Source organism: Phyllostomus hastatus, unplaced genomic scaffold, assembly GCF_019186645.2.
Source record: "Phyllostomus hastatus isolate PE091 unplaced genomic scaffold, TTU_PhHast_1.1 phas_contig_348, whole genome shotgun sequence".
Lineage (NCBI taxonomy): Eukaryota > Metazoa > Chordata > Mammalia > Chiroptera > Phyllostomidae > Phyllostomus > Phyllostomus hastatus.
Genome location: NW_025333860.1, coordinates 7,793,411 through 7,814,422, shown reverse-complemented (window position 1 = coordinate 7,814,422; position 21,012 = coordinate 7,793,411). Strand labels below are relative to the sequence as shown.

Here is a 21,012-nt window from a genome sequence, read left to right as displayed (position 1 = left end):
TAAAATTATTTATTGACTTGAGAGAGAGAGAGGAAAAAAGAAAGAGAGAGAGAGAGAAACATTTTGTTATTCTATTTAATTTATGCATTCATTGGTTGTCTCTGGTATGTGCCTTGACTGGAGATCAAATCTACAAACTTGGTTTATCAGGACAAAATTCTAACCAACTGAGTTACCCAGCCAGGGCCTGTATTTTTAATAATTAAACTTTTTATTACAAAAAGAAAAAAGGTTTTTCTGAGAAAGCATTTTCTTTTTGTTCCACCATAATTTAACATGCCAGAAATTGTATTGGCTTCTAAGGTTTCATGTAGGGGAAAGCTTTCAAGGAAAACAATAAAAAGTCAGAAAACAACATTTTTCCTGCAGATGTTTCTCAGTAGCCCCTCAGCCTCTGCACCTGGGAGAACAAATGCCTTAGCTTATGCTAAGATTCATCTGTGTGCCAAGAGTTGAATTTCCCCCACTTTTTGTTTCTGGCATTGGCCAGCCTATCTTTCCATCAACAACAAACTCCTGTATCTTGGTTACACACACTTCACCACAAGAAGCTGACTAATCCTGGCCGGCTTATTAGGCAACCTTTCACACAGTGCCCATTGCTACCCATTGCATAATATATTTGATTGAGAATGTAAACGTCATGGTTTACATTTGACTCCAGTCACCATGCCAGTGCCAGCAGCTTCAGTGTGTAAACATCTCCCACTGACTTTACAAAGACACTGAGAGCATTTTCCAGGCTTTTCAATGTTGTGTAACATGGGGAGGTAGCACACCTATAAGAAAGAATCAGAAGCAGATGGGGATAGTAATCACTTCCTGCTTTATTTCTGAAAGAAATGAAAAGGTGGACACTTATGGGTTGTAGCTACAAATAAACATGGTTACGATTTAGCATTTAAGAACTAGAACAAATTAATTAACATTAAAAAAACACTATTTTTATATTTTTAATATTTTATTGATTGTTATTATAGTTGTCCCATTTTCCCCCCATCACTCCCCTATTTCTTTAAGTGAAAGAAACTTTATTAATGAAGCAGTGTGACAGAGTGTGGCTACTCCATAGACAGAGCAGCCATGAATTAATATTTTTTTAAAGATTTTATGTATTTATTTTTAGGGAGAGGGTAAGAGAGGGAGAATGCAAGGGAGAGAAACATCAGTGTGTGGTTGCCTCTCACATGTCCTCTACTGGGGACCTGGCCTACAACCCAAGCATGTGCCTTGACTGGGAATCAAACCAGCGAACCTTTGGTTCGTAGGCCAGTGCTCAATCCACGGAGCCACACCAGCCAGGGCATGAATTAACATTTTTAATATGTTTCTATCAATCCATCAATAAGAAATAAGGAAATCTTTGAGGGCATGAACATTTTTTTCAGTGGTTAAAATAGGTCAAATGGGGAAAAACGATTGTCCCATTATTAAAAGTTGTTATAATTTCATTAATATCACAATACAGAATGTGTTTGGCAAAAGAAAAAGCTACGAAAAAAAGGTTCTATGAATTGTTTCTTGAAACTGCAAGCTTCCTCTTTGAAAGTAGATAAATAAATAAATAAACCAGCCATACCCAGGTTAGGGAGAAAGAAGAAAATGCTGAAGGAGAGGAGAGTAAGAATTTTAATTGTGATTTGTTCTGAGAGTAAATATTACCTTACCTACGTCATTAAATCTGTGAGAATATGTAGCATATGTAATTCGGTTTATGTGCTGATGCTAGATCAGTTATTTTTAGAGTCTTTCATCTCCCAGGTACACAGTGGGACAGTAAGGCTAATATAAATGTTTTGTTTGCTAATAAGATTGCAGATAAATAATGAAAGGACATAGGTTTCTTTAGCTAAAGAAAACAAGAATACCCACCTAAAGCTTTTTTTTAGTGTGTAAGAAGAGCAAAATATCTTTTAATTTTACTTGGTTACAAAGAGTGTAAGAGAGTAAGGCAAAAGCTAGTAGGATCATATGGAAAGTTATGCAATTATTAGCAGAATGGTAGTCCACTCAATCTTAAGATTGAGGACAAAATAAGCTTCTTAGAATGAATACCTTCATATAAGTTTGAATCATACCAATGCCTACTAACTAGATCATCTACTTTGACTTCTTTTTCATTAATATTCAGAAATTACTGTGGTCACAAACTCATCAACCAATAAAACTCTAGTGTAGAAGTTACTTCCAATGTGGACTTGTTTCCAACAAGAGCAAAAAGCTGAAACTCACTTTCTGTTTAATGAATCACCAACATCTACCTTATTGTTCTAGGTATCCCTGATAAAATTCAATCCTTAAATTAAACATCTATGAGCCCTGGCTGGCGTAACTCAGTGGATTGAGCGCAGGCTGCGAACCAGGCATTGCAGGTTCGATTCCCAGCCAGAGCACATGCCTGGGTTGCGGGCCACGGCCCCCAGCAACAGCACATTGATGTTTCTCTCTTTCGCCCTCCCTTCCCTCTCTAAAAATAAATAAAATCTTAAAACAAATAAATAAATAAAAAGAGCAAAGTAACTGCTTTATTAAAAAAAATTAAACGTCTATGATGAAGAGTTTTATACCTGGCCCATAGGTGTAGAGAAATTATTTTTCACCTCATTTTACCACAGTTATTATTATTTGTTATTAGTGGGGTCAGGAAAAATGGCCAAAATAGATTTTATGTGTCACTAGGTTGCATACTCTAATGATGGTGATTCTGGTACTTTAAACTAAGACCTGGCTTGTTCAAAATCACTTCCAAGGTAAAAATGATGATTTTCTTACCTAAAAACAAAACAAAAATACTGATAGGAAGGGTAGAACTTATACCCAAGGAAACAAGAGACAAAAACAACTTAGTAAATCTATTCTGAAAACTCAGGTATTCCTTCCCCTGCTACAAAATCATTTCAAATAGCTGGCTGACTCCGGTATTCCTAATCCGTATTTCTATGCTTATCTATGACTAGATTTTTAAAATAAATTTCCCTGAGGAATAGGTACTTATGATATTGTTGGGAGTGTTCATGAGATTATTCTTTTAGTTATATTTTCTTCATAGACATGTACCTAGAAAGCAATGTGCAACTTGAAGAATTTTTTTTGAAAAGCATATTGCAAGTGGTGATAGATGATCTGAAGGAGCTTTTATAATTTCTCATTTATTCTTAATCATTTTCTTTTCATTGTTGCAAAACTCATCTATAGTGTCATAAAGGTTTTGACCTAATTTCTGGACATCAGCTGCTAGGCTAGAATTACAAGGGAACTTCTCTCGTCTATGGTAGGACCTACACTTGAGAGAGTGGTATTTGAAATTAGGGATCAAATACTGCCAGATGGTATTCTCTCCACTTTTGAGTTAAGAAAATTCAAGCCCAGATAGTGACTAAACAGCTTAATCCAGATTATAAAATCAGTCAATGGACTGAAAGACATTAGTGGATGCTGGGACTTTTGATTCCAAGCTCAGTCTTTCCACTTAATGACATTACTTTAGATAATTACAGTGCAAAAAATGTTGAAAAGGGGAGAAATAGGAGGGAAACAGAAGATGTAAACTGAGTATTTTGAAAAATTTTAATAGTAGCCTAAAATAAGATAATATGAGGTAAAGCACTGGTAAAATTATATACACGTGAGATAGTATAAATGTTTTTTTGTTCATAACACTTTTATTCCTGTGTCTGACTTAAGAGCCAACTGCACAAAGCACTGAGTATAAAACTGAGTTGATGGATATACAGTGTATAAAGATGTGATTTATGTGCCAATAATAGCACGAAGAAGGGGGAAGAAAATAGAGCTGTATTGGAGTAAAACTTTTGTATACAACTGAAATTCTGTTGATATTAATCAAAATTTTATTTTTTTTAAGTTATGACATTAATTGTAATCCCTAGGATAAGCACTAAAAACTCAAAAACATATAGAAAAAGAGCCCTGGCTGGGGTGGCTCCAGTCAGGAAGATTGAGCGCTGGCCTGTGAACTGGAAGGTTGCAGGTTTCATTCCCAGGACAGGTCCCCAGTTGGGGGTGTGTGAGAGGCAACAAATTGATGTTTTTCTTGGACCTGTTTCTCTCCCTCTCTTTTTCTCTCCCTTCCCCTCTCTCTAAAAATAAATAAATAAAATCTTTAAAAAATATATAGAAAGAGAAATGACAAAGGACTTAAAGGATATAACAGAAAATAACTATTTAACACAAAAGAAAAAAGTAATATAGAATTAGAAGAACAAAATAGACATAAGACACACAGAAAACAAATAGAAAAATGGTAGATAAAAATTAATACTTACATTAATTGTAAATTGACTAAACACTCCAATCAAAAGTCAAAAGTTTGCAGAATGGGTAAACAAAAGTGATCCAACTATATGCCATCTACAAAAGACAAACTGAAAAAAAGGAAAACATATAACATAAAGAAGTATCCAAAAGAGAGCTGGAGTAATTATACTAGTATTAGACAAAATAGATTTTAAGACAAAAATTGTTTCTAGAGCCAAAAAAGAATATATTTTAAAGATAAAAGGGTCATTTCATAGAGAGAGAGGAAGAGAGGCAAACATCAGTGTGTTAGTTATTTATGCATTCATTGGTTGATTCTTTAAAATTTTTTTTATTTTATTTTTTATTATTTTTAATTCTCACCAGAGTACATGCTTAGAGAGAAGGGAAGGGAAGGGAAGGGAGGGAGGGAGGGAGAGAGAGAGAAGCATTGATGTGAGAATCAGCTACCTCTGTTATGCACATCGATGGGGAACTGAACCTGCAAGTTATATGACAATGCTCCAAACAGCTGAGCCACACTGGCCAGGGTGATTTTGTTCCTGTCTTTTAATGCTCTTGTTCTGGGATCTCATATGTGAATTTAAAATGTTATAATAATAAAATCACAAAGTCACAGCATTTAAAAAAAAAACAAGTGTCTTCATTTTTTAAAGATATTTATTTATTTATTTTTAGAGAGAGGGAAAGGAAGGGCAAAAGAGAGGGAGAGAGAACAACAATGTGTGAGAGACTTGAAAGAGACATCAAGATTCATTGTCTCTCCCATGCCCCCAACTTCGGACCTGGCTGGAAACCCAGGCATGTGTTCTGTCTGGGGAATCCAACTGGCTCGCTCAAACCACTGAGCAACACCAGTCAGGGCCACACCATTTAAAAAAAATAATAGTAAGATTTCTTTGAAGCACATTATGGTAATTAATTTTGGTGGTAAGAAGTAGGGATGGAGATGTTGGGGGAACAAAGGAAAATATACCTTAAAAAGTTAGTGAAGAGTAGTCTCTTTCTATTTTCTGTTAAGAGTATCATCATTTTGCTAGCTTCTCCCTGTAGGTTAAAAAATAAATTGAAGTTAATCATTTAAATTCCAATATATTTGTTAAAGTATTTTTAAGATTTATTTCTTCTCCATTCTTTTTCTTTTTATTCTTTTTTATGGAACATTCATGAATTTGTGTATCATTGGTGAGCAGGGGGCATGCTAATCTTTACTGCACCGTTCTAATTTTAGTTTATTGTTTTTTAGTGTATGTGCTGTTGAAGCGGGCACTCCTCTCCATTCTTATTGCCAATACCTAGGCCCTTCCTTTCTGCACCACTGGAGGATTTCAGCAACCTTCCAGCTAATCTCCTTGTAGGTAGCTCCTTTTAGCTATTCTGGACACACTTGCCTTATAAGTCAATCTTTCTAAGACTCTAATTTTTCCAGTCAATGTTCTACTTCAGAATTTCTTAGTTACGTTAGCCTAAATTTTGCCTGTCCCCACATTCAAGGGCCTGCATACTTTATCCCTGATCCTCTCCTTCTCTTCGCTGAGTTCTTTGCTTAAGGCACAGGTCCACTTTCATTTACTTCAGAACATATCAAGCTTTGCTTGTAATCTTTTCCTTCCCTTGCTGTGTCCACTTTCTACCCCATCTTCAAGGTCCAGAAGGAATGCCACTTCCTTCCTGAAGATTTTCCTGGCAGCTCCAAGTCACATTCATAGTTCGCAACTAATTATTCTAATGTTCTGAAGTTGCAACAAGATGGTGGAATCCTCTACCCTTTTCTCTTGATTTGTTAACAGGAGACCTAGGGGCCATTACCTGAGACAGGGTCACATGTGCTTAAACATACCTGAAATAAAAATTTGTAATTTCCAAAATGCTAGTTCTTCAACTGTATGAAGCAGCTTCTCTGATTTCTTAATGAAACATGTCTCAAATACAATCTTGTAATTTCACTTTTGTTTAGAAGATGAAAACGTACAGTGGGAGTGTCTGGGGCATAGATTTATCTCACAAACCGAGGGATTGATTTCTTAAAGAAAAAGTGACATTCACATTTCCAATTAATTACATCCTAAATATTTCCAACTACATCCTATAAGCAATATTTCATTTCCAATGCATGTAAAAGAAAACGTTTAAGGAAATAAGCACGGACATACTTGAGACCACCACCCGCAGGAAAGACTCAAAGGCACACTTTTGGTGCTACTGCTTATTGGAACGCCATTGGGCCTGAATTTATGCTTTTTGGAGCCTCAATTCTCAAATCTGTATAATAGAGATAATACTCGTATTTACTTTGCAGGGTTGTGGTCCAAGATTTTCTTTCTGGTTGTTCTGACGGGTGGCTTGTCTTCAGGGACCGGAGAGAGACACCTTTCCTCCAGCGACGCACTTCCTTGCACGAGAAGGAACGACCAGCGGGGAGGAGCGGAGGCTCGTGGGTCGCCGGGGTGGGATACTCGACAAACACAGGTTGGGCCTCAGCTTTAAAGCGCAGCATGGAGCCCTCAGCAGGAGCACGCTAATGTCTGTATAACCAGCTGGGCTTGCGTGCACCCGCGTGCGAGGTTTAGGCAGCGCGCTCGCAGTGACAGCAAAGCGTAAGGCGTGAGGACGTACTACAGAAAAGCGACAGCCGACGGGGCCAAGGGTGTGTGAGCCCCGGGAGGCCTGAGAGCCCTGGTCGCGCAGGCGACCCGGCACTGCTGGCCGACGAGTCTCCGCAGCGCCCCACGTGGCGGACAGCCGGGTGGCTGCCCCCAGAGCCCATTTGCTCCGCCCCTGCCGAGCTCGCCTGCCCTCCTCGGCCTCTCCGCCCAGCTCTCTCCCAACCCTCCTCCCTTCCCCGTCCAGGATCGCGATGGACGCGGCCTCCCCCCACCGCCGCCGGCAGCACCGCGCGGGCCTCTGAGTTGCGGGGCCTGAGGAGCCGCGTGCTCGAGACGGGAAGTGTGCTGGCTTTCGCTGGTCGAGGGAACCTCTCGTTTCACTGTCACCTGGACCCCGCAGAGGAAGGGGAGGGACGAAGCGCGGCTTTTCCTGTGTCGCCTGCCGGGCTCGACCTGCGAGGCCTGCGGCTTCCTAGGAACTCGAGGGCCGCGGCCGGGCCTGGCTCTGCCCGCGGCCTGCTTGGAGCTGGGCTGGAGCGGTTTGGGAAGACAAGACCGGGTAAGAGCTTGAGGGACGGAGAGGTAGGAGTGCTCTGGGCGGTCGGAAGGACCAGGCCTGGGGGCCGAGGTCTGGATGCGGGGCAACGGGCCGGGAGCGAGACTCCGGCCGCCGGTGAGGTCGGCGGGGATGCTGCCGACTCACCCCCTTTGTTTTCCTCCCGCGGCGGGGCCTGGCTGCCCAATCTAGAGCTCAAGGCGGCCTCCCCACCCTTGCCCTTCAGAGGGTTCGCTGCCCGGCCGAGCCAGGAACGATTCGCCGGGCCTCGAGAGTTCCGGGCGCTGTTCCCTGGAGACCCGCCGCCCAGTCCGGCGGCCTCCTCTCGGGCACGGGGGCTTGCTGCTTCTCCTCCAGGACTTCCCCCTCCTCCTGGTCACCCGAAGCTAACTTACGGAGGTTTGGTGCCTGGAAACAAGCCGGTGCCTGCGCCTCCCTGCTCGGAGCTCTGCAGGGCCCGAGTGTTGGGTCATTCCCTCTGGTTTCCGCCGTTGAGTGCTTACCGGGGCCCGCTTCTGGATTCACACACCTGCAGCTGGGTTTCGTGGGACCCAGAGCTCTTTTCCCATCAGGGCGTTTACAAGCTTTGGTAATGACTTGCCCGTTGGAGCTGGTTCTTAGTTGTGTGTATTTTTAACTAACTGCTCCATTCTGTGAGGATGGGTAAAGAGAGGGCCTTTAGATTGGCCTGTATTCTGAATTCTGATCCGTGAGGTTTTAGTCCATTACATTTACTTTTGGCATTTCTTTTTAAACTCTCGAGAACGGTTGACAAGATTATCAACATTCCTTACCAAGTCTTTATTCATAGACGGATCTTGCATTTAATTATCATTTGTATTTAGACATCTTAAAAATAACAGTGAATAAATTGAGAAGCCAACAAAAATTGTGAATTTAAAGGTAATTTTAAAGGAGAAACCTAATTTGGAGGGGATTGGATCAAACTGCTGAGAGTCTGAATCCAACCCTTATTTGAAGATCAGGTTTGGGTGGAGGAGGGGGAAGAAGTTTTCTGGAAAAAAAAAAAAAAGAACCTTTAGAAGGGTGTTCTTTGCTTTTTGGCAGAGACGTTAGTGATAGCAATAGTGGAATCTGAAGGTTGTTTCACTGTCTTTGACAAAGAGCTCCGGTTTCTAGTTAGCAGCAACCTAATCAGCTTACACTCTTGTGAAAAACTGGTTTTTATTTAGTATGATATGTGAACATTAAACTCGAGGAATAAGGACTGTTGAAAAACTGCATTAAGCCCTATACCCAGAAATATACTTACGAGTCTTTTTTAATTTGTAGGACACCACGAAAATTGGTTTCCAGCTTATGTGAAAAAAATTTAAACCCAAGCTGATCAGTCCTGGACATTTAAAGGAATTTTTTTCCCTTTACTTTTTTAAGCAAAGAGGCTTTTGAAAAAACATGGCAGATGTGGATCCAGATACATTGCTGGAATGGCTACAGATGGGACAGGGAGATGAAAGGGACATGCAACTAATAGCCCTTGAACAGCTATGCATGCTGCTTTTGATGTCTGACAACGTGGATCGTTGTTTTGAAACGTAAGTACACCACTTCATCATCTTCCTTTGGGATTACTGTAGTGACATCTGTTTTCAACCATTTGCTGACTTCAGTTTGTGTAGAATTTTCTTTAGAGCTCTTTGAACTATCTTTTAAAATGTTTCTGCAGTTTTGCCTTACACTTTGCTGTGAAGTTGAGTAATGATAATTGTGCTGACGCAAGTATGTGTTTGTTGAATTAACAGGGATTAGTAGGAATACAATTTTAACCCATGGCTTGGTTAATTCATTTTCAAAATATCTTATTAACTGGGAAAATACAGATACTTATCTTCAAATGTAGCTACTGTACCAAGAAATTGACTTGAAATTGATGTGAAAATATAGATGATACTGAACATATTTATAACTGCCCATTTTTTCATAGGTATTAAAGTCTTAATATCCTAATTTTGTATAGGAAGTCAGCTTGTAAATTTCACATTGGAGTGTGTGAATTGGATGCTACCCATATGACATACTTTTTGGAATAGTAGAAACAGATTTTGAAGTTTGGAGAGTTTAAACGATTTTATTCAGAGTTTAAAATGTAGAATTTGTGCAAAAATGTAAAAGAATTCATTACTAGATTAGCCATTAATGCCAGGTTTTTCCACTTATGTGATACTTGCCCAGTAACCATTCTTCTGAATGCTGAACACCCTTGTTTTTTACTGTTTATTTTATATGCTATTTACAATTTTGAATTCCAATAATAAGCAAATGAAAACTCAGATACTTGTATTAATACCATTTTGAGGTAGATAGTAGAATGTTTGAGATGTTGACATAAGATTTGGCATAATCTTAATTTCTTTGAGGTGGGAATAAAGGCTATATTACCCACTAAATTGATAAAATAGTTTTAATTGTCTTCATTTTTGAATGAGAAATTACTGAAGATGAATTAATAAATAAATAATAATTCTTAACTGTCAGTCTCATTAAAACAGTGAACTATTATAGTAAAAATCCTTACATACAAAATTTCTGAATCATAATCTGTTAATGGCTCATTAATTTCAACTAGCTTTTGTAGTAACAAAATTTGAGTATATCATGATTTAGTCCCTCCATTGATACTTGTTTTAGTAGGATTCATAGAGAAGTGACAGATTTTTGAGTAGTCATGAATTTCATTAGAGGGCCTCCATTAACTTGAGAATTACTTTTGGTATTTTAAAAAGTAAGTCATATTTGCCAATAAAATCCATTGTCATTTCATATCTCCAGTAAGTACTAAAATATAGTAGAGGTATTTGTAGTGGCATTAAATAAAAGTGTTACTATATTAAAAATTTTAAAGGAAATTTTTAAAATGTAAAACTCATCTTTACCTACCATCTTAATATCATTATTTACACTTTCCCTTGTAGGCTTTATTCATATTTGATGTGTTGTAATTTAAAAAAAGATTTCATTTACTTATTTTTAGAGAGAGGAGAAAGTAGAGAGAAAGGATGGGAGAGAAACATCAATGTGTGGTCGCCTCTGCATGCCATTTGCCAGGGACCCTGCCTGCAATCCAGGCATGTGCCCTGTCTGGGAATCAAACCTGCGACCCCTTGGTTTTCAGGCCGGTGATCAGTCCACTGAGCCATACCAGTCAGGGCTGATGTGATGTAATTTTTAAAAAGGGGATATTAAAGTCAGATGAGATTTATATTTTTATTTACTAAGATACAAGAGTATTCAAATTGGAATGTTCAACCCTGTTTCATGTAGCATACCAATAATTTGTCTATCAAAAAATAGACATTTGATTAAATTTTTGACTTTTTTCTAAGCTTTAGTTTGCTTTCTTTGTTCTCCAGTCATATGTGCTTATCTTCACAAGGAAAATTGTCTTGGGATTCCTTTAAACCAGAGCAGTAGCTTGGTGTGATGGAAAGAATGTGCTGTGGCATCAGACAGACCTGAGTTCAGATTTTTGGACACCTATGTAACTCAGCTTCTCAGAGCCTTACTTTCTACCTCTGAAATGAGAGTAATCTTATTTTTCGTAGGCTTCCTGTGAGAAGCAAAGGAAAAAATATATGTGAAAAGTGTTTCAAGAAAAGTGGACTATTAAATGTCGTCATTATTAAATGCCTAATTTAGAACTATGTTTTGGGACTTCATTCCATGAAACTATGATTGATTTTGTAGAGTCTTTTTAAATTCTTTGAAACACCCAACAAACATATCAGGGGAAAAACAAGATGATGTGTTTATTTTGAATTTTGGTGAAAATCTCCATACCAACTCGATTTCATAAGATAGTAGCAAATAGTCCTTAGTTATGTCAAGTAAAACAAAAGTTATCTAGTCAGTATGTTCAGATACGATTTTGCCTGATTAGCTTGTATTAATAGTTTTATGTCTTTTTAGTCAGGAAAGGCAAATGGTATGGTAGAAATTTCGTAACGGGATAGACTTGGGCACAGGTTTTTGTGGGCACAGGTTTTTGTGAAGATTCAGTGGGATAATACCTGTGAAATCCCCAGCACAGGTCTTTTCACATAATAATTAATTGTGTTTCTTTTCCTTTAACTTAGTATTATACATGGCTCTCCATTTTTTTGTACCAGTTTCCCTAGTCTTTTTTTTTTTTAATTGATGTTTGAGAGAGAGAGAGTGCGAAACATTGGTTTGTTTCACTTTTGTGTCCATTGGTTGGTTCTCCTGTGTGCCCTGACTGGGGATGTAACCCACAACCTCGGCGTGTTGGGACGATGCTGTAAATGACAAAGCTGCCTGAGCAGGACTTGCTAGTCTTTTTGAAGTTAAGACATACATTTTCTGTGAGGCTGAGATGCTTCGTATTAATGCCTGAACCTAAGGTAGTCCTCTAGAAAATAAAATTCAGGTTTGACATTAGTTTTGCTTTCATTTCTGATATGTCATTGAGTTAAATTTAATGTTAAAAATGAGTACTTTTAAAAAAAAATTCTCACCTGAAGAAATGTTCATTGATGAAAGAGAGAGAAACATCAATTGGTTGCCTCCTGCTTACACCCCAAACAGGGATCAAACCTGCAAACTTATGGTGTATGGGATGATGCTCCAAGCAACTGAGCCACCGGGCCAGGGCAAAAATGAGTACTTTTGCATTCACAGTAAAATAGATGATGATCATATATATTGTCATAAGTAGATAAACAAACCCTGGGCATTTGTGGATCCTGTTACTAAATATTCAGATAATATAATTTAAAGTATTTTCTTCTGGGAAAAATGTAACATCTCCCCTGATAATCTAGAAAATGGAGTATTAAGTATAGTGCTTTTAGGTACTAAAAGGCTTGCTATATTTAAGAAGTAATAATTTTACCTAATTACAAGAGCACAAAAGGATATACAGTGAAAAAGTCAGTCTCTCCCTTTCTTGTATGCTGGCTAATTAGTTCTCTCTAGAACCAACCACCATTAATCATTTTCTTAGTGTATATCCTTTGAGAGATACTCCAAGGAAGATTGTTTTCAATCTGGGTTCCAAAGTTGTTGAATCCAGTGATAAAAACCTCCTGTTGTATATTTACAGTAAAGGATAAATATACAACAGGACAAGGCTTTTTTACCTTTTTTAATTGTCTTCTTATTTCATATCAGACTAGAGATAGGGTGATGACCGAAACAGATACAGTCTCTTTCCTTATGGTGTACAGTAGTCTAATAGGGAAGACAGATATTAAGTAATGGTAAAATTGTGATTGTAAATTGTGATGAGTGCCATGAAGGAAAGTTTGGGGTTCTGTGACAGCATTTAGTAGGGACATGGCCTGGAGGGATGAGGATGGTTAGAATGGCTTTCTTTAGTAAGTGGTTTTTCCTACAGATGTGAAGGATAAGAGATTGTGAGAGGAAGTACGAAAAGGTAGAGTAGAAGAGTGTTCAAAGGGAAGGCAATGTATGAAGAGTTTGAGATGGGATTAAGCATGGCATGATTCAGGAACGTGAAGAAAGCTAATGTGCCTGGAACAAGGAAAAGTTGCTAGAGAGCTGAGTTGAGGTAGGGTCAAGATCAGATGGAGTCTTTTGTGTATGATAAGGAAAGGTTTTGGTTTTATCTTAGGAGCAATGGGAAGGCATTGAAGTGAAGTGAAAGAGTGACTATGATTAATTTTTTTGAAAACATTACTTGCTTTATGGAGAATAGTTCTTAACAAATGTTTGTAGACTTGGTAGGTTATGCTCCAGTGAGAAGATTGTTGTGGTAGAAGTAGAAAGAAGTGCATGTATTTGAGACACTTTTAGGACTTAAAATGAGACTTGTTGCATGAATGGATGTGAGAATAAGAAATGGGGAGGTATCATGGATGACTGAGGTTACAGTGGATGATGATGCCATTCAGGGGAGAAAATACTGGAAGAGGACCATGCTGTGAGGGGCTGAGATCATGAGTTTGGATTTGGCTGGATTCTCATATCTGCTTCTGCATTTAGTCTGTTGCATTATGGTGTTTTGATTGAAATATATGAAAAAAAATCCTCCATAGTAGGAAAAGGGAGAAATGTAATGATTTTTCTACATTAACATCAGAGGGTATTCTCATTTGATACAATACCATACCTAAACTTAAGGGTTAGAATGTGGATTCTGAAATCACATCAATGAACTTTTCGTATTGTTACATTAAAATCTGTTGGTCTGTCTTCTGCTTTGAATGGATTTTAAAACCATGTTTAAGTTAGTAAAATCATATACTGGTCATGTGAAAAATACAGGTTTACTGAGTTATAGGAATATTCTAAATTGACATGTCATTTTACAGTATCAAAAACACATTTACTAATATGACTACTGATTTCATCTCAATCTTTAAACATTCGGAGGCTGTCACTGCTCATGATGGCAGACACAAGTTTTCCAAAATTGTAATTTTTTGCTTGAACACTTGAATGTTATCAGTGGCAGCAAATACTGTCCAGTTATTTCCTTTGAAGTGGAAGGTTTACTTAGTTAATTTTTGAGAAAATGTTTCTTGGATATCCAAGTCTGAATCACAGTTTGTCTGAAGTTCTTTTAAGTAAAAATGGTTTTGATGAAGAAAGTGGCTAGTTAGGTTGTATAAGTACTTTTCCTTGACATAACCATCAACCTTTGGCCTGCAGAAGTGCTTTATACTTACTTCTCATTTCCTTAAGTAGAATATTAAAAAGATATACTCAAGGCTTGAGATTGGTAAAATTAATGATTTTTTTTTTTTGCTCCATCAAGGTTATTCTGTTTAAACATTTTTTTTAAAAATTTACATGCTAGAACTTGGTAGTACAGACTATTAAGTTGTACAGTTCAGTGCTGCTGCCTTGATTCATGCTAAAGCACCAACACTTTTATCCACCATTGCTTTTGTGTCATTAGTTTACATGTCAACACAGGAAAGAAAGTAATTCAAGAAGAGAAAGGACAAATGTGTTGAGTATGGGGAGAGAGGTCAAGTAGGGTGAAGACTAAGAGGTGTCCTTTGGATTTAGCAACATTCTCAAGGTAACTGATCTTAATGAGGGCTCAAGTGAAGTGGTAATGAGGGGCAGATTTGAATGGATTCAGGAGTAAGTAGGAAGTGAAGACTTGGAGGTAGAGTGTGGGAAAACTTGAGAAGTTGGGTTGGAATGGGGGTGTGGGATAGGAGAGAGAATGGATTATCCACAGTGTAAGGATTTTGAGTGATGGAAGAGAATTGGCTCTTGTCAGGAGCAGTACTTTTAAAACTTTTAATGTGCAAAATCTGCATCACCTGGGGATTTTGTTAAGCTGCAAATGGTGATTCAGTTGGTTTGGTGTGGTGCTGGATATTCTGAATTCCTAATGTGCTCCCAGATAAGGCCGAAGCTATTGGTTAGAAAATCCCACATTGTGTAGCAAAGTTCTGTTCCCTTGGTGGAGAGATAAGTTTTGGGTAGTGTGTTCCTTATAAAACTGGGAAGGTAGAGAGGTCAGATGCAGATGTTTTAGGTTTGATGGTAAAAAATTGAAGGGAAGTGGGTGCAAGTGGGGTAAATGTATAATAGTATCAATAACAACAACAACAAAAGTTGAAGGGCTTTCTGTCTGATGACATGTATTTTTCCCCTGAAGTAGGAAATTAAAAAGAATAATGTCTAAAATTGGTATGGGGAAATGATTATGCTCAGATAGTGCTAGTACCTTCAGAATAGATATCCCTGCCTGTAAGCTAACTATACCCAGAGTTACAGTCTTAAAATATCGATTTGATTGTACCACTCTCTTATACAACATTTTTTTTAATTTAAAATGTTTATTTACTGATTTGAGAGAGAGAGAGAGAAACATTGATTCGTTGTTCCACTTATATGCATTCATTGGGTGCTTCCTGTATGTGCCCTGATTGAGGATTGAACCCACAACCTTGGCATATTGGGACGACCCTCTAACCAACTGACCTACCAGGCCAAGGCCTATGAAATCTTTTTGCTTCTTTGCCTAATAGATAAAATTTAAACACCTTCAAAGTTTCCTTCTGCATTCTCACATACTACTACTATTGTTTTCCCATTGCTAAGCATGGTGCCTGGCGTACACAGTAGTTAATATCCAGATACTGAACAGATTGAAGAAGTTCTCTATAGTGCCTGTTTTCCAAGTATGCCTAAGATGCCTATAGAAGGTATTTCTGGAATCAGGAAAATGGTTGGGGAGTATGCAGGCAAAAGAACATTGTATTATCTGTGTTAGAAACAGTGATAGCATAATAAGTATTTTCTCTACCCCTTTGCATTAATGTACTTGCCTTTTCCATATTGATTCTTGTTTTCTTCTACTCAATGGCAGAGTAATAGGATATTGAAATACTTTTTTTGATCAACCCTATAGCTACCCTTATCTGATTAGAGAATGTTGATTATATCAAATACATATCCTGAAAAGTTAAGTGAATTTCTATAGACAACAGCTGTGTTCAGTGTGTGCTTCATTGTAGTGGACAGCAGAGATAAGTGCTGGAAGATGAGAAACATTCTCTGTCAGGGCTTTTAAAAGCTTAATGTTTTAGAGAGAGAGAAATCAATTTGTTGTTCCACTTATTTATGCATTCATTGGTTGATTCTGATATGTGTCCTCATCGGGGGGCCAAACCCACAATCTTGGTGTACCAGGATGATCCTCTAACCAACTGAGCTATCTGGCCATGACTCTAGGGAGCCAATAGATAATGAGCTTCAGTGAGGTTTCATTAAGTTTACCAAAGTGTCTGTCACCTTAAAAATGTAAAAAACAAAACACTTCCACTTTATATCAATATATATGTATACTTTGAATACTTGTTGGCTGTGTCATTAGAACTTTGAGTTCCTCAGAGCTCAGCACTTACTCATCTTTGTATTCTGTGCCCTAACAACTAGCATAGTATTTGGCATAAAACGGCATTCAGTAGTTATTTGTTGAGTGGATTGCTGTTTAGTTTGTGTGTATACTTTAATTGGAGGAAAGCAAGGCTACATAATGGAATTTGACTTACTCTTTTTTTCTTCGTGAGGAAAGGCCATAATTTTCAACTACTATGCCAGGAGTTATTTTTAATTAAGCAGTATGGGGAGCGTCAAGGCTGAGAGGAGGGGCAATAATAGAATAAATATTCTAAAAGATGTTATTTATTATCTTTTTTTTAATTATTTATTTATTTTTAGAGAGGGAAGTGAGGGAGATAGAGAGAGAGAGGGAGAGAAACATCAATGTGTGGTTGCTGGGGGTTATGGCCTGCAACCCAGTCATGTACCCTGGCTGGGAATCGAACCTGGGACACTGGTTCCCAGCCCACGCTCAATCCACTGAGCTACACCAGCCAGGGCTTATTTATTATCTTTAAGAAGCCAAATTTATTAATCTTTTTCAGTTAAAATTTTTAGATTTTAATAAAGTGCCAAATTTATAGACTATACTCAGTAAAATATTGCCACTGGAGATCTTCCTTTATTTTAAAAAGTTAAAGTTCTTTATATTGTAAATTGTTCTGAAATCTTGGCCCATGTCTCAGTGATATAGTCTGGAAAAAGTATATAGTAGTTATAGTATAGAAACTATTACAGTTCTCAAGGAAAATTCTTTCTCTTTGGAACCTCATGAAACTTTTTGTTCTTGTTTTAAGTTGCTTATCTCTATTTCCATTAGGGAAGGATCTCATGTCATCGTAGGTAGCATTTTGTAAACATTGCTTAAAGTTGGATTTATCTAAAGATTCTTCTTACTATCATTTGTGTGGTTGACTGGTCCTGGTCTGACAGTAATTCTACATAGACTGAGTGATCTTAAAGTTTCTTAATTAGGCTGCCTTTCAGTCTATGAATTGGTATTATAGTATAGTACTTGCTTTAATATTTAAAAGTAATTTCTACATCTAATGTAAGAGGTATTTAGCAAGTTTAAAAATTTGAATAACTCTTTACAATGTAAATAAAATTTTAGGCCATAGATGTATACTTAAAAAAAAAAAGATTTTATTTATTTACTTTTAGAGGGGGGAAGAAAGAGAGGGAGAGAAACATCTGTGTGCTAGAGAAGAATCCTTCGGTTGCCTCTCACATGCTCCCACTCAGGCATGTGCCCTAAGCAGGAGTCAGCCAGCGACCCCTCAGTTTATAGGGATTCGCCTAACCCACTGAGTCACACCAGTCAGGGCTGACTGGTGTAGCACTATTCAGGTAGTGCTGTGATTATCATATGCATGATACTTAATTTTTAAAATTTATTTAAATTATGTACGCTGAAAGTTGAGTTTGACAAATGTATGGTGTTGTGTAACCACTACCAAAATTGAAATTCAGAATAGTCCATCACCCTAAAACATTCCCTAGAGCTATCTCTTTGAAGTTAAACCTTCCCCTCAGCCTCAGTGCCTGGCATCCATTGGTTTGTCCTGTTACTGTAGTTTTAACTTTTTCAGAAGGTCATATAAATGGAATCATATATACAGCCTTTTGAGTCAGCTTCTTTAATAGTATATTGCATTTGAGAGTCTTTTTTGTTGTTGTATATATAATGGTTCCTTTCCTTTCATAGCTGAGCAGTATTCCATTTTATTTGTGTGTCACAGATGGTTTATCCATTCACCTCTTGAAGGATACTTGGGTTTTTCTAGTTTTGGTGATTATAGCAACCAAAATTGCTATAAATAGCGTACAGATTTCTGTGTAAATATGGGTTTTCATTTCTTCTAAAATTTCTAGAGATAAATCTGACAAGATTTAGAATTGATAAACTGATTTCAAAATTCATATGGAAATACAAAGTACTACTCTTGAGTTCTGCTCTTTATTATTCTGCATTGGTTTGGGGGTTAATTTGTTCTTTTTTAAATTTCTTAGGTAGAAGCTGAGGTCAATGATTTGAGACTGTTTCTAATAAAAACATTTAATACTATAAATTTTTCTGTTCTGCTTTAATTGATGTATATTTTCATTTGGTTCAAATATTTTAAGTTTTTTTTGAAACTTTCTTTTTTACCCTTGGGTTATTAAGAAGTATGTTGCTTAATTTCCAGATATTTGGAGATTTTCTGATATTTTTATGCTATGATGGCATACCTTTTTATATTATTTTGAATTTATTAAGGTTTGTTTTATGGCCTGTGATATGGTCTATTTTAGGTCAGTGATCCACATGCAGTTGAGAAGAATACATATTCTGTTGTTGTTGAGTGGAGTGTTCTCCAAGTGTCAAATTAGGTCAAATTTATTGATAGTGTTCAGTGTGTATCCTTGTTGGTTTTCTATTTTGTTTTATAGGTTATTGAGAGGGAGGTATTGGAGTCTTCAAGCATAATTGCAGATTTATTTATTTCTCCTCAGTTCTCACACCATTTTTTGAAGCCCTGTTAGGTGATTTTAGGATTCAGTTTTGGTGAATTGACCTTTTTATCATTATGTAATGTACCTCTTAATCTCTGGTGATTTTCCTTGTTCTGAAGTACTTTGTCATAAATACAAGTATGGGAACTCAAGCTTTCATTTTACAGTGTTTATTTGATATATCTTTTTGCATCCTTTCTGTTTTAACCAATTTATATCATATATAATGTGGGTTTCTTGTGGACAGTAACTGCTGATGTGTGTGTGTGTTTGGCTTGTGTTTTTTTACTCAACCTGACAACCTGTTTTGAATTGGTGAGTTAAAACCATTTACACTAAATGTAATTTTGGGTGTGTTTGGATATCTGTTTAACATTTTATTATTTGTTTCTTTTGTTCTTTTTGTTTGTTTGTTTCTGTTTCTTTTTCCCTGCCTTTTGGTTTATTTGCATATTTAACATTTTATTTAATTTCTTTTTTTGTTTTTGTCTGTAGTTTTTAGTGATTGCTCTAGGAATTACATTTAATTTAGGGATTACATTTAATTTAGAGTTAATATTTTATTATTTAAAGTAAAATGAAGAAGGCTTACAACCACATAGATCTCTACCCTCTTTTCCCTTTATTTTATTTCATTTTTTAAAAATTTATTTATTTTTAGAGAGAGGGGAAGGGAGGGAGAAATAAAAGGAGAGAAACACTGATGTGTGAGAGATACACTGATTGGTTGCCTCTTATACCCCTTCAACTGGGGACCTGGACCACATACCCAGGCATGTGCCCTGACTGGGAATCCAACTGGCAACCTTTCAGTTTGCAAACCAGCACTTGATCCACTGAGCCACACCATCCAGCGCCTGAAGAACTTTCTTTAGTGTTTTTCAGGGGAAGTCTGCTGGTGATGAATTCTTAGTTTTTCTTTATCTGAGAATGTCTTTATTTAGCCTTTATACTGTGAAGATATTTTTGCTGGATATAGAATTCTGGGGTGGCAGTTTTTTTTCAGCATTTTAAAGATACTCTGTTGTCTTCTGGCCTTCATGGTTTCTGATAAAAAAATCTGCATTCAGTTTGTTTCTTTGTATTTTTCCTCTTGCTGATTTCAAGATTTTTACAGTATGATTATGATTTGTGTGTGCATGGTTGTTTTTGCATTTGTTGTATTTGAAGTTTGCTGAGCTTCTTGAATGTGTTTGTCTTTCATCAAATTTGGGAAGCTCCTTCAAATCTATTTTCTGGGCCATTTCTTTTCTGTTTTCTTTCTGGAACTTCAGTGGCACAAATGTTACACTTTTTGATGTGTTCTCTCAGGTTCCTAAGACTGTTTCTTTTTTCCCCAATCTTTTTTCTCTGTTCTTCAAATTGGATAATTTTTATTGATCTATCTTCAAGTTCACTGACTGTCATTTTCATTCTTCTCTTTAGCCCATCCAGTGAGTTGTTCCCCCTCCAAATTGTATGTCCTTTCTAAAATTTTTATTTGATTATTTTTCACACTTTCTGTTTTTCTCTTGGAAAATACATGTTTCCAGTCTTCAAAAATGGTAACATTTACCTCATGGCATATAATTAAAATATCTGATTTAGCATCCTTTCAGATAATTTTATCATCTACATTGTCTCAAGCTTACATCTGTTGACTTTCTTTTTGAGCTGGACAGATCAGATTGTACGGATTCTTTGTACCCTATTTCAAGATATTTTGGATTTTATCCTCAACATTTGGAATATTGTGTTGTGAGACTCTGGGTTCCATAAAAATCCTCTAGAGTAGGTTGATGATGTTGTTTGTTTTGGCACTCAGTCAATCTGTAGATTAAACTGCAACTTCTGTCTTGCCCACTCTGGGTGGTTGTTTGAATGTCAGTGGTTTCAAAGCCTTTGTTATGACGGTAGGTTCTACTGTGCATGTAACTCACAGTTTTGTCTGGGACTTGGGGGATAGATTATATCATAATTCAGCTGTCAAAGATAATAGCTCTGTTACCTACATGTGCAGGTGTGTGTGTGTGTGTGTGTGTGTGTGTGTGTGAGTGAGTGTGTGTGTGTGAGTTTACCAAACAGATGTGAACTTGGGATGTGTCAGGGATCCTTTTTCTAGCTCTTTCCTCTCTGAGACTTTCCTTACATCTTTTAGCTATCAGGAGACATGTTCTAGCTAGAAAGCGAGGGCCGTCTTAGAGTTTAGGCACACTTCACCCTCTTCCCTTTTTCCATCTTGTATTGCTA

General features: G+C 37.3%; 2 protein-coding genes across 7 annotated transcripts in view; one reads left to right on the top strand and one right to left on the bottom strand.

Moving 5' to 3' along the window:
- Positions 1-805: 805 nt before the first annotated feature.
- Positions 806-8,009, bottom strand: LOC123820427 (translation initiation factor IF-2-like). The gene is made up of 6 exons (XM_045841135.1): positions 7,970-8,009; positions 7,441-7,812; positions 6,571-7,352; positions 5,255-5,325; positions 4,287-4,385; positions 806-833 (listed from the first exon to the last, which is right to left on the bottom strand). Exons 1-3 carry the CDS (start codon positions 8,007-8,009, stop codon positions 6,628-6,630), a joined length of 1,137 nt encoding a protein of 378 aa, XP_045697091.1. The 3' UTR covers positions 806-833; positions 4,287-4,385; positions 5,255-5,325; positions 6,571-6,627.
- Positions 7,124-21,012, top strand: part of HECTD1 (HECT domain E3 ubiquitin protein ligase 1) — an 89,178-nt gene continuing 75,289 nt past the window's right edge. For 3 of the 6 annotated variants that reach the window (XM_045841251.1, XM_045841249.1, XM_045841246.1), the window contains exons 1-2: positions 7,125-7,443; positions 8,734-8,996. In XM_045841251.1, the coding sequence (XP_045697207.1) occupies positions 8,857-8,996 (140 nt within the window). In that variant the 5' untranslated portion in view covers positions 7,125-7,443; positions 8,734-8,856. Of the gene's footprint in view, positions 7,444-8,733; positions 8,997-21,012 lie in introns of all 6 variants that reach the window. The other 3 variants (XM_045841248.1, XM_045841250.1, XM_045841247.1) reach the window with 2 other exon arrangements.